The 18,563-nt window shown below is 44.7% G+C and overlaps 1 protein-coding gene across 1 annotated transcript in view; it reads left to right on the top strand.

Moving 5' to 3' along the window:
* The window catches only part of SEMA3A (semaphorin 3A), a 170,427-nt gene that overhangs the window by 127,199 nt on the left and 24,665 nt on the right, over window positions 1–18,563 (top strand). The window contains exons 7-13 of the mRNA XM_048499799.1: window positions 259–401; window positions 2,578–2,692; window positions 2,804–2,873; window positions 3,828–3,972; window positions 7,270–7,489; window positions 13,677–13,768; window positions 17,943–17,984. Of these exons, the coding sequence (XP_048355756.1) occupies window positions 259–401; window positions 2,578–2,692; window positions 2,804–2,873; window positions 3,828–3,972; window positions 7,270–7,489; window positions 13,677–13,768; window positions 17,943–17,984 (827 nt within the window). The remainder of the gene's footprint in view (window positions 1–258; window positions 402–2,577; window positions 2,693–2,803; window positions 2,874–3,827; window positions 3,973–7,269; window positions 7,490–13,676; window positions 13,769–17,942; window positions 17,985–18,563) is intronic.

Genomic DNA, 18,563 nt, shown 5'->3' with positions numbered 1-18,563 from the left:
GATAACCCCTGCCAAGAAGTTTCATAGGAGAAAAAGGGATTTGGAAGGGTCTCCCATTTCAAACACTCCAACACTGTCATTGCTACTCTACTCATGCACATGAAAACTGGAATCCAGTTTGTATTTCTGCAGCCATCTTTGTGGTTGCCGTTGCTTACAATAGTTGAGGCAAAAATTACGATAGTTGAGGCAAAAATCAATATGAAATTCACTTCTTTCCTGTGCTCTAATCCACCCATTATAATGCATTTTTTTCAGACCCACGGTTTATTAGCACGCATCTGATCCCAGAAAGTGACAACCCAGAAGATGACAAGATCTACTTTTTCTTCCGTGAAAATGCAATCGATGGAGAACATTCTGGGAAAGCCACACATTCCCGAATAGGGCAGATCTGTAAGGTAAAATGCATGGATTGGATGGGAATTAATGAGTGATGGTGAAATCCCACTCACTTTGATTTGTACTTGGGCTTAGCCAACTGAGTTATTTCTCTGTCTAAAAAAATCAGAAGAGTGGATTTTTTTTAGAACTAGCTCACTTTTGAATTTTCAACTTCATTACATGTCCAGTGATATCATAGGCGGTGGAGAAAGGACAAATCTCTCTTCCACCCTGCTGACCCACTCTCTTGTTCTCCGGTTGTGGCTAAGTAGCAGCAACTATCAAGTCTTCTCTTTGACTAACTGCTTTTCCATCCTTGTTCCAGTAACCAATCCTTGAATAACAAAATCCTGGCTATAATGAGTCCAATCCAATTTCTTTCATGGTGCTTTGAATTGGTTTCCTTGGAGGTTGCTGTTGCTACATCAGGTGTGGAAGGGAATGATGTACATATGGGCTGGGCTGGGGAAAGAAAGCAAGGCCCCAAGAAAATATGAGGTGAGCCTGTGGCTCAGTGATGGACCATCTGCTTGGCATACAAGGTGCCCCAGATTCAGTTCCTAGCAAGGATGATAGATGATATGGAAGACTTCTGCCTGAGATTCTGGACAGCTGCTGCCAGCCTGAGTGGACAATACCAACCTTGATAAACCAAGAGCCTTATTCAGCTTAAGGTAGCTTTATGAGTTCATGTAAGCTGGCAGTGACAGCAGCAAAGATGGAGTAGGATCATCACACTGTGGAAGGGGAAGCCTACTGCAGGCATCATCCTGTCCAAGGCCTAAGGGCAACAGTGGGTACAAATCAAATATGTGTTCTGTCTCCTCTACTTAAATTAATGTAACCGAAAGGGCTTTTGTTTGCCTGGGTCTTATTCCAAAGGTTATTGCCAGCTCTGTCTTCAGGAGCTCAGTAGAAGGACAGGTGTCAATGAAGAAAAGAAGGGCATCAATGCAAATGAAGGCAAGGAACAAATGGTGCAGAGGTCATATGCAGAATAGACATGTTATGAAGATCAGGTATACACATGTGTATTTGAAGGGCTACTGTAGAAAGTATAGAGCAGAATTATTTTCTGTGGCCCCAGAAGTGCAGACCAGAATCAATAGGTTGAAATTAAATTGTAAGAGTTTTGGCTATACCAGATTAGAAAGGACTTCATGACAATTAGAATGGTTCCTCAATGATACAAGTTTCATTGGGGGGAGGCTCCTTTAGAGATTTTTAAGCAGAGGCTAGATGACCATGTGACAACAGTACTGATTCTAAGACTCACTATGAATTTAGGCAGATTGTGGGGGGGGGGGGACAGGTAGAGATGAGCTAGTGATTAGCTTTTGTGGCCCTTTCTTACACGCCCAGAGCAATGCCAATCACCACGTTGGGGTCAGGAAGGAATTTTCCTCTAGGTCAGATTGGCCCTGATATCTTGGAGGTTTTTTGCTTTCCTCTGAGTATAGAACAGGGGTCACTGGAGGGGAGGGGAACAGCTGTGAATTTCACGCACTGTTCAGGGGAATGTACTAGATGACCCCTGAAGTACCTTCCAAACACAATTCTGTGTTTCTTTGAATCCATCTTCAACCAGAAGTGCCCATTTAGCTTCACTGAGTCTGTGCCTATTCCATTTGTAGTTGTGTCACAGACTTGGATTTCTTGCCAGCTATACTCTCTCATGTTGCCATCCAGTCTCCTCCACCTCTGGCTGACAGAGACTTTTCAGAGGGCAGGCAGAAATTGGCAGGAGACAGAGGTAGTCATAAATAAGCAGAGAGGGGCATACTGTGTGGATTCAACTTCCATTCCTGTTGCTGGCAGGTTTGACAGTTTTGATCTGATTGCACTACAACTATAGAGTTTCTAGTGATTTCTAGAGTGGTGTGACATCACTTCTGGGTTTTTCCTAGAAGAAACATTATGGCATCGCTGACAGCTTTTTATCTATTTTTTCTTCAGCCACCTGCTGGCAACACCCTTAGAGGCGGATCCCCCACCCCCAGCATGCATATGACAACTCTAGCTCTGTAACATGGCTCTGCCTCCGGTAGATGTCACTTCAGACTCCCCACAGCAATTCCCTGACTCTTTTCCTGGGCAGTCTGAAAGAGGGGTGGGGAGTGGTTTACAGTTCATTCACCTAACCTGATTTCATCTTCTCTTCTAACCTCCCACCCTCCAATCTTCTTTTTCTAGAATGACTTTGGTGGCCACAGAAGTCTTGTCAACAAGTGGACAACATTTCTCAAGGCCCGCCTCATTTGTTCCGTCCCAGGTCTCAATGGCATTGATACACATTTTGACGAGCTCCGTAAGTGGCCAAAATCAGTGGGGAGGGCAAAATAACCCTCCATCCAGCTGCGTGCTCTTTATGAAACTGACTAGATTGTTGTTGTTGTTGTTCCTTTCTTTCTTTTGACAGAGGATGTGTTTCTAATGAACTCAAAAGACCCTAAAAATCCAGTGGTCTATGGAGTATTTACAACTTCCAGGTACAGAATATATCTTTTTACTTGTAGGGGCATTTGTGGCGACTGGCTGTGTTAAACAGCTTGCTTTGTTAAGATGGTCATTTTAAAAGGGAGGTATTTTCTTAACCTTTGAACCCCTGGAAACCAGTAGATGCCAGAGGTCAATGAACTGGACTTTCCTTATGAGCAAGGTACATCATCAACCCTTCAGGGTTGATGATGATCATCTGTGGCCACACAGATGGAAAGAATTTTTTTCTGCATATATTTCTACAATACATTAGGGCTCGAGGAGTTTTTATTGCCTTTGGCATCCTGAATTAGACTTCTCATTTCCATCCAAAAGCTTCTGCTGGCAGCAGAGTTCTTCTTCGTCGTTTTTCCTTGGCTAGATAGATCTGTGTTGTGATTGTATGAGATAATTTACAAACCATATGAGCAACTCCAGGCTCTTTCAGAGGTTTGTTGCTTGCGTGGCTTACAAACAGATCATGTCACCGATCTTCTCTAAGGCCCCTTCTGCACACGCAAAATAATGTGTTTTCAAACCACTTTCACAACTGTTTGCAAGTGGATTTTGCCATTCCGCACAGCTTCAAAGAGCACTGAAAGCAGTTTGAAAGTGCATTATTCTGCATGTGCAGAATGAGCCTATGCTCCATCCTGGGATGGCACAGAAGACAAAAATGGGTCACCAAAGCTTAAGGAAGAACTCAGAAACCAAAATCTTGAGAACTGAAAGGAAAGGGAAAGTAAATAATATGCAATGTTCCCCAAGTGAATTGTTCAACATCATCCCAACTTCAAAGATCTTTCCTTTTGGAATGTATTATAGACCTTTAGCAGAGTTTGTGTTTTACAGCAAAAATAAAGGATGTCAAAAACTGTATTTCTAATTATATGTGGTGCCACAATTGATAACTAATGGGCAGACAATCATCTTCCATCCCTCATACCCACCATTTATGTTTCCAGTAACATCTTCAAAGGATCGGCAGTGTGCATGTTCAGCATGACTGACGTGAGGCGAGTGTTCCTGGGTCCATATGCTCACCGAGATGGACCCAACTACCAATGGGTTCCCTACCAAGGAAGAGTGCCATACCCAAGGCCGGGAACAGTAAGTGTGCTGACTCACTAGAAGTTTAGATGATGCCGAAGAAGTACCAACCGGCCTTTACTTGGGTGGACCCTGATCTATCAGAAGGAAATTCCGATTGAATGTTTGCTTTTTCCTATTGAAATTTCCATTGAAGTTTTGAAAGGGGGCCAGAAAAAAATTAACCTTCTGACTGGGGAACAGCAAACGCCCTTTCATATCCTCCCAATTGAATTTAGCACTAGTTCTAGCATGCATGACAGACACTGGACTATGGACAGATAAGAATTAGATGCTAGATTTATGGTTGCCCTTTTTATCCTAAGTCAGAAATCAATATAACATAATAAAGGATGAATTCATTAAAATGATTTAGCACTTAGTTCTTTTAATTCATAAATAGTGGACTGTGCAAAAAGGTGGTTGACATTCAAACTTACTGGTCCTGGAGCTCTTGGCCTCACTTACCAGACCAAGCACACAGGACCAGAATTCATTGGGGTGCCACAGGACTAGGTGGTGGAGGAGGAAGGCAACAGATTAAGGGAAGCCAGAGGAGAGGGCTTCTCTTGAGGAGCCAGGAAAGAGGGCTTCCTTCCCACGCTGGGAAATTGAGGGTGGGGCGAAAGCCCAAGCAGAGCATAGCCAGACTCCACCTTCATCAGCAGAGCTATAAGGGAGGCTAATGCAGCTGCACTCACACAGGTGAAAGGGGGATTTGGAAGAGGGTTTCAGGAAAAGCAGCTCGTGGGGCTTGGAGGAGGGAGACAAAGCAAAGACAAACAGGCAGAGTACCCAATCCCATGGTTCCAAGGCAAGCTCGCTCCTGGCTCAGGCAATCCAGAGACCAATGAAGGGCAATCCCCTTAAAAGGAACCAGTCTGAGAAAAAAAGTGGAGGGAATTCTCTTTAATGACCATGGAATGTTCTAGCCAGGACAGAGGAGGGTTCTGCTTCTACCTCTTCTGATCCTTTTGCCATTGATGACTTGGCTGAGCTAGCCGTGGTCACCAGCAAGGTTCCATTGGGTGATGCCAGAGTTCCGGAGGCACCCCCATAACTTGGCTGATAGGCCCATTTTTTGTTGATTCTGTTGAATACTTGTTTTGTTTCTGTGCAGAGGACAGCCTAAGTGGCAGTTGGTTTGCTCAGTAGCTACTGGTCACTTGATTACTGTGTCCCAGGTCACCTTCTAAAAACACCTAATGTGGGACCAATTTAGTCATTACCTTTTCACTGTGTTGGATATGGGTTTTCTGGAACCAACTAATTGTCCATGTGGGCAGATGTAAGGAACTAATTCTTCAAGCCTGATTTGTATCTGCACCACAGCACTGTAGGAAGAGGGTTTCTCCAGCCCACACACCAATTTTCCAGATCCAAAATGACTTCAGGGGGGATTCTCAAGAATTGAGTCTGTGTAGCACTTGAAAAATGTGCTCCCCAGTGCAGCCATCTGGCTGAGGAGGAAAGCAAGGGGGGAGGGGAGCACTATTTCCCAAGATGCATTTCTCCACATCTAAGAAAGCCTTGGTCATTCCATTTCAAGTTCCTAGGCTTGGAAATGCATACTCCCAAGCTAAGTTGGGAAGAGGGCTCAGCCAGTATGTTAAGGATGTGGCTTTCTTAACCACAAAGCTTAAGAAATATTACTGTATCCTTTGGAAATACTGAACCCACAGAAAAGGAAAAGAAATGTATTTTGCTTGGAGTGTTCATGCTTACTCAAGAGGCAATATGTTTTGCAAACTGATTTTCCCCCCTCAGGGCAGGCAGTGGTTTGGGGAAAATTTGCAGCTAGTACACAGCATTGCAAGATAGCAGTTTTGTGTTTCTTCTGACCCTTTTTTCAAGTGTTTGATGGTGCTGATCTCAACATATAAACAAAATGTTATTTTAACAGAAAATGCTTGAGTGCCCTTAATTACAACATGCATCCAATCTCAAGAATTTGAAGTGGGGGGGGGGGGGGTTGTTCCAACGTCCCTTGCGGTATGGTTTATTCACATATGCTCTGGTGTAGGAATCCTAGCTGCTTCACAATACCCATCATTTATAAATTACTTTTCTGGTTCAAGGCAGTTCACATATATTTTGTGATTAATCATTATCTAATGAATTCAAGCAATCAGTATTGCATTCCACCTGGAAATAAAGGCATCCTTGGAGATAGGAAATGTGAGATTTTTAAAAAAAAACAATACAAAATTGCTACAGGCTACAAAAACTGTTGTGAATTGTTGGTATTATTTAACAGCTAGAATGTGGCATTGATTAAAAAAAAGGGACCCCTGGTTTTTAATTGTGTTTGATCCGCAGTTATCTCAGGCTTTGACATTGGCTAATAAAAGTGGATGCTAGGATTTTGTTGCTAGGAAGTGCACCAGAATGAAATGGTTGGCTGAAAAAAAAACCAGTCCAATATGTAATAAAACTTGGCTACAATAGGATGGTATTGCTGCCATGTGGAAGGCATTGCCAAGGCAATTGTTGGCAAGGTTTTTTTAAAAAAATTCCTCTCTAATAAATGATTAATAGTCTTATGAAGGTGATGGCGAAGACAATTGATTTTTGCCCCTATTGAATATCTTGCAAGATCCGGATTGTTTAATTACAACTCGGCCTTTCAGGAGGAGATAGAAAGTGATAACCGGGCATTCTTTATTCAAGATAAATGTAAATACAATACCCATGGCACTTAATTTTTCAAGTTCTGAAAGGATTTCATGTAACGTTGGTCTGCCCTCCTTACGTGGTTGCTATTATGGAGGTAACGGTGATACAGTTATGCCTTGAGCAAGATGTTGGTAGAGCTAAGATTTGAACCAGGAACTAACCAGATCACAGCAATATAGACAGAAGGGATGTGGGGCCAGGGGAGATCTCATAAGCCAGCCAGGATTGCATGAAGAGTTTGAAGCTTCCACTTGGAAACTGCACATAGCTTGGTGCTCAGCACTGGCAGATCCACTGATGACCTTTGCAGTAAGCCCAGGGACATGCCTACAGAAAATGGTGCCCAGGGCAAATACTGAAATTGCACACACACACACCCAAAAAAAGTGCCCCCAGGAAGGGGTGGACGGAAAGTGAAGCACGTCTGTGAGCAGGGCTGTTGCCTTGTCACAGACCTTAGCAGCCGGACAGGGGCATGGGGTGACTCTGAGCCCAAGAGGCAGATCACCAGGTGGTCAACAAAAGTGAATAGGCAGCAAAGACATCCAGCTGGGAATGAAGGCATATGGGAATGTCACCATTATGATCTTGCCAGCAGGGGCAGCCAGTGCACTGACAATATTCTCTTGTTGCCTTCACCAGTGTCCAAGTAAAACATTCGGTGGCTTTGACTCTACTAAGGACCTTCCCGATGAAGTCATTACATTTGTAAGAAGCCACCCAGCTATGTACAACCCTGTATTCCCCATCAATAACCGCCCTGTCATGATCAAAACCGATGTGGATTACCAGTTCACACAAATTGTCGTCGATCGGGTGGATGCTGAGGACGGCCAGTATGACGTCATGTTCATTGGAACAGGTAAGGTTTGATCAGCTGATGTCAGAAACAGGTTGGAATGTTAGAGCTAGGTGCAAGAGGCCATTTGCTTCACGCTGCTTCTGTCCATTGAAATGTCCTCTGCAGAAGTCCATTGCGATCTTCAGCTTTATTATAAAAACATTGCTGCAAAGAAAATCCCCCCTGGTGCCTCAAGGTCCTTACCTGAGTAAGTGTGGTATAGTCATAAAAGATCCGGATTAGGAGAGGGGCTCAAATCCCCCTCAGACATGATGCTCATTGGGTTACCTTGGGCCAGCTATTTTATCTCGATAGTTGAGGCAGCAATGTTGATGTGAAGATAAAACAGAAGAAGAAGAAGAGTTTGGATTTATATCCCCCCTTTCTCTCCTGTAGGAGACTCAAAGGGGCTTACAATCTCCTTGCCCTTCCCCCCTCACAACAAACACCCTGTGAGGTGGGTGGGGCTGAGAGAGCTCTGAAAAACTGTGACTAGCCCAAGGTCACCCAGCTGGCATGTGTGGGAGTGCACAGGCTACTCTGAATTCCCCAGATAAGCCTCTACAACTTAAGCGGCAGAGCTGGGAATCAAACCCGGTTCCTCCAGATCAGAGTGCACCTGATCTTAGCCACTATGCCACTGCGTAGGCACATAGCTTGGTGCTATGCGTAGGCAGTGGCGTAGGGAAAGAAAAGCCAAGCATGCTACTCTGAACCCCCTGTGAGAAGAAAAAGGGGAGTAAAAATATGATAGATAAATCCTGCACAACAGTGGAAGACAGTCATAATCTCTTCACCTTGATGCCGAGTATTTGTTTGCTTTCATTATTGGAGAGGATTCTGTCACATATTTCCACTGATGGTAGTGGAATTGGCCAGCCTTGTCCTTTTGCAGATTCTGTGGTCTTGACTTTATGTGCCATTATTTTGTACAATTGACTCAGAGTCTTCTAATGTGTGCCTTGCCTAGCAGACCCCATGGCTTGTCTTGCAGGCATGTATTCCAAAGCCCAGCATATGGCTGACCCATGTGATGGTTGTGCAGTGAAATATGGAGCCCTGGGGCACAGTGAAGAGCTTTTACCCTATTTCTTTCTTAGCAGGAATGTTGAGGACCACAGTAGGTCACTCTATAACATGTCCCAGCCTCCCAACATTCTCTGTTCTGCTAACCAACATGAGGATGTTTATTTTTCATCTGAAATAAAGTATGGGTGTGAAGAGCAGCCATCCATAGGCTCATTTCAACCCTACTGATGTGAGGAGAGACAATTGTTCTGTATTATTTGCCTTCCTAGAATCAGATTACTGTGAAGTAAGTTTAATAAGTTACGGCCTTTTTGCTTCTTCTCAAAATAACTTTTTCTGTATGCACAAACAACAAAGGGTCTCGTGACATTTTAAGACTGGCAGCTGTATGATGATATAACAGTCCCATGGATGAAAACTTAACCGAAATAAATCTGTTAGGTCATCACTGTGCATATGATTAGTGCGCTTGTGTAGATCTACTACCACTGAGAGAGTTTGAAAGTCAAATATTCCGGAGGCTGCTCTCCCCCCCCCCCCTGCTCCATGCAGCTTTCCTGTTTTTTCTATTGTAACAAGAGGAGGTGGAGTGCTCTTCCCTCCGTTCTTTCTCTGCCACCGTGAAGAGAGATTTGTTCCTTTGGAGCTCTGTGCAGAAGAATTGCAGCTTTTGTATCTGTTTTGCTTTTTGCAGAGTGAACTCATTGTCAGGAAAACTTCAGAGTGAAAAGCCTTTTTTTAAAAAAAAATGGCCACAAAAGGCAAAATCCCCCATGCAGATGATGGCACACTTTATTTACTGTGCCTCAGTGAAAAACATGTTGTCTCGAGGTGCCCCATATGTAGGCAATTTATTCCCAAAGTGAGGCATGACAGAGCGTCATGCCTACAAGCCACTCTAATGGGAGAAAATCTTGTCTGGCATTGCTTCTGACAATCCTCTGTGCGCCATTCCACGACTGAGTCCAGAGAGATGACTCTGATCATCATCATTTCAGATGGACCTGTTTCAAACTCCCCGCCTCTAGCTACAGTGCCTAAAAGAGTTCAAACCACAGTCCAACATTACTCAGAAGAGGTGCTTCAGAGCTTCCCCCTAAAAAGACCTGTAAAACATCCCTCCCTTCTGGCTCGCTGTGAGCTCTGACAAATATATTGTGTAATGCTAATTTTCTCCAAAGGCAAAAGTGAGGAACTGAGGGAAGGGAACTCTGCCCCTGCCTTTTATACTGGAGCACCCTCTAGAGCACCCTCTAGAGCAGTGTTTACCAACCTTTTCGAGGTCAGGGTACCCTTGACCTCACTCTTCATATCCCACGGTACCCCTGCTGCCACCCTCCACCTTCCCCTCCCATTGCCCCTGCTTGCCACACACCCCATCTTCCCCTCCCAGGGTGAAGGGAAGCACTGGGGGTGGGGGTGGCTGCTGACCTTGTGGCAGGCCCTGCCCCATGGGCCAGCTCCATGTCCTTGCTGGTGCCGGTGGGAGACACCACAAAATGAGGGGGGGGCGGTAGTGTTGCCGCGGTACCCCTGGGACATGCTCACGGCACCCCAGGGTACCACGGTACCCTGGTTGAGAATGGCTGCTCTAGAGATCTGAGATTAAAATTTTCTCCACAGCAGGCCTGCACATGCACTGTGGTGGCCTATGTATGACTGCAGAGGTGACCACTCGATTAACAATAGTTACAGGTAAGGGGAACCCTGTTTTTCCCCATGAGACTTTAGAATTTTGTTTTGATTTGTTCAGCAGCAAACTAATATGGAGGGCCTTCTGGAAGATGTATTTATTTATATTGCATTGACATTTCCAGCCTCCTTTGCTGTTAATAATAAAATAATAAACACATCTGAAAACAATCAAATAATAAATCACATTTAAAACTATCAGTTATACACAGAAATCAGACTCTAATTAGACTCTAATTTGGAGAACTAGGTTTGATTCCCCACTCCTCCACATGAGCAGCAGACTCTGATCTGATGAACTGCATTTGTTTCCCTGCTCCTACACATGAAGCCTGCTGGGTGACCTTGGGCTAATCACAGTTCTCTCAGGGAAAGAGTTGTAAGCTGTTTTGAGACTCATTAAAGATACAGAAAAGCAGCTTATAAATCCAAATTCTTCTTCCACTCCAGAGCCTTGAAAGCCTCCAAGGGGCACCTCTGCATATGCTGGAACCCTTCCAAACTGCTGTCCTAGCTAGATCCACTAGCATATTTTGGGATAGTGATCAGAGGAAACTGGGATTTAACACTGAGAACTATCAGACATGTTCAACAGAGGACTGCCTCTTGGGCCTTTTGTTCATGGCGGCGGCAGCACTTCTCCACCGCCATAATTTATGCTGATGGAGGTGTGAGGACTGCTCGCACGAGCAGTCCTGGCTCCCTCCCTAGCTGGAGAGGCGGCTCCGCACGGAGCTGCCTCTCAGTCGCTCCCCACTCACCTGCCTCTCCAGCGTCACTCTGGAGGGCTGCAGGGACCCGTCTATGCTGCTCTCCGACCCCTGGAGGTCGGAGGACAGTGTGGGCGGGTCCCTGCAGTCCTCTAGAGCAGTGGTGGCGAACCTTTGGCACTCCAGATGTGTTGGACTACAATTCCCATCAGCCCCTGCCAGCACGGCCTATTGGCCATGCTGGAAGGGGCTGATGGGAATTGTAGTCCAAAACATCTGGAGTGCCAAAGGTTTGCCACCAACACTCTAGAGGGACCTGGAGAGGCAGGTGAGTGGGAGCGATGGGGTGCACTTTGCTTCCCTGCGTTGCGGTTTGCACCGCACCACCAGGAAGATGCAGTTTTTTGAAAACCTAGCTCAATGAGCGAGGTTGTCAGGGACGGCTTCACACCACCCAGGGAAAGGCAGGGTGGTGCTGCTGCAATGCAGCAATTCCGACCATGCAAACGCTCTCCCAGGGACGGCATTTTTGCCATCCCTGGGACGCTTCATTTGGCCCGTGCGGAAAGGGCCTTAGTTTCTCATTTGTTGAGAGAAAAGAAGAATCAGAGAGGCTACTCTACAAACCTGGAGATCCCCCAGAATTACAGTTCATCTTCAGGCTATAGAGATCAGTTCTCCTGGAGAAATGGATGTTTTGGAGAATGGACTGTATGGAAATGTATCCCTGTCTTCCCCAGGGTGCAACCCCTAAATCTCCAGGAGTTTTCCAAGCTGGATATGGCAGCCCTTCCCCGCAGTCCACTTCCAGAGGCTGGGGAGAACCTGGTGATCCTAAATTCACATTTTGTTCAAGGGTCTTGTTGGAAAGGACCATGATGTTACATACATTGCTTCTCTGGGCTTCAGAATTCTGTGTCTGTAAAAACTGTGCAAGCCAGTGTTTTGTTCTTCCACTACCTGTATCAGAAGTCCCTTTTAATCTTTCTCCCTCAGGCCAAAATCCACATTTCAACACATCCATTTACCCTGATAATTTGATTGGTGGGAGAAAACATTTAGTACAGTCTGACTCCATCTGTCATTAAACATGAATTAACAGTAACTTTATCTTCTCAAGCAAGCCAGCTTGCTGAATCTGGTTCCATTTGTGTAAATTGCTATCCCATAAAAACTGATATAGAATTCAGGTAAAGCTTCTCTTCGGGGGCCTGAGGCTTACACAGCGTTGCCACAGTGATTAACATGCTTCACATTTGACATGAAAGGCTTTATGGTGCAGCAAACTTTGAATCATGGCAGGTACCTCTGAAACAAAAATGGATTTAAAGGCTGAATGGAAGGATGTGTCATGTTGACCTGCTGGGCTCCCACTCCACCCACCAACCTGTTTGGCTCTTGAAACACAGAGTTCAAAGGAACACCAATGAGGCTCCAATGCACAGACACACCTTCTTTGTTTTCAGAAGATCAAAGTCTTCCAATCTTGATACTCATGAATTGGGTAGATTTTCTTCCAGACCATAATTGCCATATTGGTGCTAAAGCTGTAGCAGGCATTCCTTCCTTTCGTCTAGCTGCTTTGATTAGTCAGGGTTGTTTGTTCCTTTATTCTTAGATCACTCTGTTAAGGAAGAAAAATCCTCGCTTGAAAAAGTTTGCTGTTTTGTCTATCAACAGCAAATGGAAGCTTGCCATGATAAAGACAGATGTGTTGTCACCATTTAACATCTGCGGATCTGGTTGTTGAAGGCAGAGGAAAGTTGGCAGCCACTATTTTTGATTGGCCCTTCCTCCTATGCCTCTGACAGCTATATGACTGAAGGAAACTGAGCCGTTCAAGGAATAATTGAATTTCCAGAAGCCTGAAATGATTGTGGATGATAGAGTTTTCAAGGGTAAATCTCTTCCGCCTGAAAGCAACATCTACAGTTCAGAGACGCATCTGCTGACATCAGACCTCTGCCGTCGGCTTTCAAAAATGTGCCTCTCAAATCCCACAACGGCCCTTTGCTGGATCTGAGTCTCCATTTTTCTTTTCTCTTCGTGGTTTCAAAGCCCATCCCTTTTGGTGCCTTCTCTAAATTATTTTCTTTCAGGTCCTGAATCCTGGCAGGAAGTGGGCAGATTTTCCCAAACATTGGTTGTTAACTCTTCAGGGAACTGTAGAATCCCTGAGCTAGGCCACATGATGCCACAGTTCAAAGAGATTTTGGAGTACAGAGAGCTATGCAGTCCTTGAACTTGTCTGAACAACCTTAGAGAAGCTTGGCAGTTGTGGATTTTCTGAGATTTGTGGCCAGGGGTCTGGTAGTTTTTGCTCCTAACGTTTCACCTGTATCTATGGCTGGCATCTTCTGAGCCATGTGAAGGTGAGATGTGTTCCTCTCGGAGTTGCAGCTGTGAACGCCTTCAAGAATACTTGGAGAAGCTTCCTGACTGGGCCGAGCCAAAGCTTGGGGTCATTCCACAATTTACATATACATTTGTGGCAAATGACATTTCATCAGTAATATTATACAGTTGCTAACAATAAAAATGGTTCAGGTCTGGATTATTTAGCCAGTTTAGTTATTTATTTTGAAATGAGGTTTCAGCCTAATCCTACTCAGGAAACCTTTGAGAACATTCTAGATCATTTACGAGGTAAATGTACATTTTATGGAATCAAGTTTAAAGAAACCTCTACTGCAAAATCCTCTTTTTGAAATATAATGGGGATCTTAACCTTCTGCTGACCTAAAACTGGAAAAAAAATCTATCTCTCTTTCTCTCAGATATGGGGACTGTTTTGAAAGTTGTTTCTATTCCTAAAGAAACTTGGCATGATTTGGAGGAAGTTTTACTAGAAGAAATGACAGTCTTTCGGGTAAGTCTGGCTGAAATTTCAGGTTATCTGTTTTTTCTTCCCCAGGCAGCTGAAAACAGAGTTTATTGTAGAAGAATCCAGTGAGCCCTTCTAATGAGCTTGTCAGTCAAAGTCTTGGTTACTAGTGTTTGGAACCAATCGTGTGTTGATGACAAGAGATGGTATCAGTGATCCTTTATGGTTCATGGAATGTTAAAATCAATAGATACCACTGTTTGCAATTTACAGTTTAAACCATCTGCATAACCAAAGACTTTTCTGCCTGTCTTTTCCTCACAAAAATATACAACATTAATCCAACATATATGCAAATGTCATTAAGGCCGGGGTGAAGTGGAAACTGTTAACTGATTTTGAACATTTTTTGTGACATGACAAATAAGCATCTCGCAGCATTGCATACTGACTTTGAACTGTCTCAAGCGAAAGAAACGAAAATATTATATACAGGGAAAGTCTCAGAATCTTTGAAGGGCAGTCCAAGTACTCCTCAACGTGAACTGTATATTATTTTTAACTTTCCATGTTCCATTGTGATTACTAGATCTCTTTGTCATATAAGTAAGCACGCTATTCTGCTATTTATAGAATTCCTTATTTCCAAGTCTCATAACGCTGAATCTAGAAGGGAGCTTGGATCTCCTAACCTTCCGCTCAGTAGAAGAAAGCCTAACTCTAGCCTCCTCAGCTCTCCTTCAAGACTACCTTAGGCAGACTAGCAAACTGTTCTCACTGTCTAGGAAATTCATTAGATTAGAGTCAACTGCTTCTAACCACTACTCCACACTGGCTCTCATGCCACACTGGTTTCCCCAGTCTCTGTTATTTGTATGATAGAGATTGGCTGAAATCAGGGATGCTACATCTGCCCTGGCCACAGGCAGGGGTGCTGGAAGTGTTGACAGATCCAGGTTGAGAAATGCCTGCAGATTTGGGGGTGGGGTCTGGTTAGGACAGGGACCCCTCTGGGGTACAGTGTCATAGAATCCAGTCTCTACAACAGTTTCTCCAAAGAAACTGATCTCGGCAGTCTGGAAATGAGCTGTAGTTCTGGGGGATTCCCCATGTCCCACTTGGAGGCTGGCATCCCTACACAAAATCCTAGGGTGTCCCAGGATGTGGTGATGCCATTTCTGAGTTTGTAGGTGGAAGTGACATCACAGCAGTTCACAATGCCATTTTGTCAGTCTCTGCCCCCCATTTCCCAGCAATGTTCTTGCTGCAACTTGGAGCTGGGCTGGCAGCCCGATGCATTTACAGCCAGATCCTTCTTGCCCCCCTTTTTTTCTTGACACGAAGCTGCATACTGTTTTTTTTAAAACACTGTTTTTATTAAGTGAGCATTTGAGCCAGCTCAGGCCAAGGGCAGGCTGATTTCATGCTCAAGTGGTATGGAAAAGATGAGGAAATCGTGGGAATAAAATAGTTTAAATCATAATTAAATTGCAAATAATTAAAAAAGCAGGAAGGCCCGGAGCAATAATATCAGTGAAGGTCCCTAATTAAAAGGGGAATATGCTACATATGTTCTAGTCATGCATTAATGGGATTACTGGTTAATTGTTATGTATGGTACGAGTAAATGTTTGGATGTTTCATAGTGAGAAGGATGAATGTTTCATGTGACAAATGTGCTGTGGAGGGATTTGGTATAAATAATACAAAGATGTGAGTAGAATGGATAAGCACGTTAAATATCTTAGAGCTGCGATAACCTAGAGCAGTGGTTCCCAACCGTTTTCACTCACGTACCCCTTGGTCACCTATTTCCCTAAAATTGTATCCCCAAATTAGCAAGCCCATTCTGTAATTTTTTTCTGCACAATCCCCAAATGCTGTAGCGCATACCCCCGGAGGTATGCATGCCCCAGGTTGAGAACCACTGATCTAGAGCCGTAACTCAGATCTAGAGCCGTAACTGAGATCCTATCAAAGGTCCAACGTACAAAAAAGAATACAAAAGTGGGCCAACAAACTGGCTTATGAGCAGGAGGAGGAGGGAAGCAAATGAGGAGAAGTCCCTGTACGGCCTCTTCGTTCAGTGGAGGCCAACTTACTAGTGGTCCCCTGCCCCTCGATGATATGGCTGGCCTCCATACGGGCCAGGGCCTTTACGGCTCTGGCCCCAGCCTGGTGGAATGCTCTTCCATCTGCTGTCCGGGCCCTGCGGGACCTTACTGAATTCCGCAGGGCCTGTAAGACGGAGTTGTTCCGCCGGGCCTTTGGTGGAACCAGCCGTTGATGGTGCCCCCGGCCCCCCTGGCCCTTTATACCTGGGCCTTCTGCCACCTTTGGATTTGTCGTTCCTCCCTCTTGGGAGAGGATTTAAAAAATGGGTTGCCGGACGCCACCTTATTTATAATACTTAGTTATCATGCTTAGCCTTTATTTTTACCGCTGCTTTTAATGGCTTTAGCTGTTTTATCTTTATATGTGATTACCTATTGTACACCGCCCAGAGCCCTTCAAGGATAGGGCGGTATAAAAGTTGAAAGAATAAATAAATAAATAAATAAATCTTCCAGAAGCCATTAGAGGTGCTTCTTTCGCACCTTCATTCTCTAACCACATGGGAACATGTTGTTGCGTGTGCCAGGGAATACACCTGTCAGAATGTTGGCATAGCTCAGAGTTCCTTATTAGCTGTGTTAAAATATGTTGGCCGCCTTTTCGTTGCAGGTGCAAATGGAGTTCAAGGGGGGGTTGCTCAGTGCTTAAGGGGTTTCGTATGGAAATCTGATCTGAAATTTCATGTAATCCATCACTTCTGAGTTTTCATCTGGCCCTGGGGTGTATGGATCTAATTTTCTGTCACCAAAGAATCAGTTCAACAGCCTGAATTCCAGTGTGCCAAGTACTGTGTGTATTTTTTTTAAAAATTTAGAATCCCAGCCCTACTGAAGGCATTCCAGATGTATTACCTTGATAACTTACTGCTTTTTTTAACCTGGTTTATGAGTCACCCGAAACAGCAAATACTTCACTGTAGCCCATAACTAACATCTGCCACTACTAAGCAGGGAGTCTGCTTTATTAGTAGGGTTGCCAACTTCCAGGTGGTGACTGGAGCTCTTCTGAGATGACAGTTGGTCTCCTTGTGACAAAGCTGTTCACCTGGAATAAATGGCCACTTTGGAAGTTGGAATCTAGCATTATTTGGCATTATATCCCATTAGAGTCCTGCCCCTCTCCAAACCCTACCTTCCTCAGGCTCCACCGCCTAAATCTCCAGGTATTTCCCAACCTGGAGTTGGCAGCCCTTTTGATTAGATTTCATGCAGCTGTAAGTTGCCCCCTATTGGGTCAGTGGAGATAAAGTGTGTGAAAGTATGGTGTGAACTATGTAAATATACCTGGACAGAAACTGGAGCAATCTTAGGAAACTACAAGGAAACCGAGACTCTTCACACTTACAGTAGGCATAGGTGTCAAACTCGCGGCCCTCCTGATGTTATGGACTACAGTTCCCATCATTCCCTGCCAGTATCATGCTGGGATAATGGGAACTGTAGTCCATAGCATCTAGAGGGGCGCAAGTTTGACATCTGTGGAGTAGGACTTTGTGCTATCCTCCATCTGCAGCTTCCCCCTCTCGAAAGGGGGAAAGGTCAGAGGTGGGATCCAGCAGGTTCTCACAGGTTCCCGAGAGTAGGTTACTAATTATTTGTGTGTGCCAAGAGGGGGTTACTAATTGGTGATTTTGCCACGTGATTTTTGCCTTAGTTACACCCCTCCTCCGCTCCTCAGCAGTAGCACACAGAACTTGAAGCAGTCTAGCAGGAGGTGCACCGGTGTGCATGGCAGCCTGCGCCTGCGTGCATTCGTTTCCGCCCAAGAACCAGCGCAGTGGCTGCGTCCTTGCCACAGCCCCGCCCAGCAATGCCCCACCCCCGGGATGCCCGGCCACACCCCCATCATGCCCCACCCAGCTCCATTGGCGCTACACCACTGTTTGAATCCCACCACCATGGGAACCTGTTACTAAAATTTTTGGAACCCACCACTGGGAAAGGTGGATCTTGAAACTCTTGTCAGTCACTAAGGTGCTATAGGACTTGACTCTGACTGTTCTACTGCAGACCCACAGGGCTACGCTCTGAAACTTAGTTCTCATTCTGTTGAGGAAATGACCGAATGCATCTCTGAGGTTGAATTCTTTCTTTCCATCTTCCAGGAACCCACAGCTATTTCAGCCATGAAGATTTCCACAAAGCAGGTACTGCAGGCACAACCGTGAGCTATTTAAACATTGACGGGACACAACATTTCAGAATTGTTAATTTGGTTCTCTGAATGGATAGTTATGCCAGCTGCATCCCATCCTTTTCCAGAAATGTTTGAAGTTTCTTAACAAATACCTGACCGACAAAGAATTGAGAAAGTCTTTATTTATGATTAAGTAGTGATGAAAATGGAACCCAAGTATTCCTCTTGCTAAATCTGAAGGTGTCATACTGCCAGGAAATGCCAGGAGGTTTTCTGGCTAGATTTTGTAGAGTCTGTGCACATGTGTGGCAGGGAGATTCCTTTCTCCAAATTTGGCAGCTCTGAAACTATAATAGCTTCTTTGCTTACCTATCCCTAGGTTTGCCCACCTCTGGGTGATGGCTGAGACCTCCTTGAATTACATTGAACTCCCACCCTTCCCCAAACCCCAGCATTCTCAGGCTCCACCCCCCCAGGTGTTTCCCAAGGTTTTTGGAACTCCCTAGTTGGATTCATGTTGCTATATAGACAAATAGGTTATTATGTTGTATTCAAATAAGTACTGCTAAATCATGAGGTAGTTTTTGAT

This window comes from Sphaerodactylus townsendi, linkage group LG06 (assembly GCF_021028975.2).
Source record: "Sphaerodactylus townsendi isolate TG3544 linkage group LG06, MPM_Stown_v2.3, whole genome shotgun sequence".
Lineage (NCBI taxonomy): Eukaryota > Metazoa > Chordata > Lepidosauria > Squamata > Sphaerodactylidae > Sphaerodactylus > Sphaerodactylus townsendi.
Note: the sequence above shows the minus strand (reverse complement) of the source record. Positions and strands in the feature narration are given on the sequence as shown.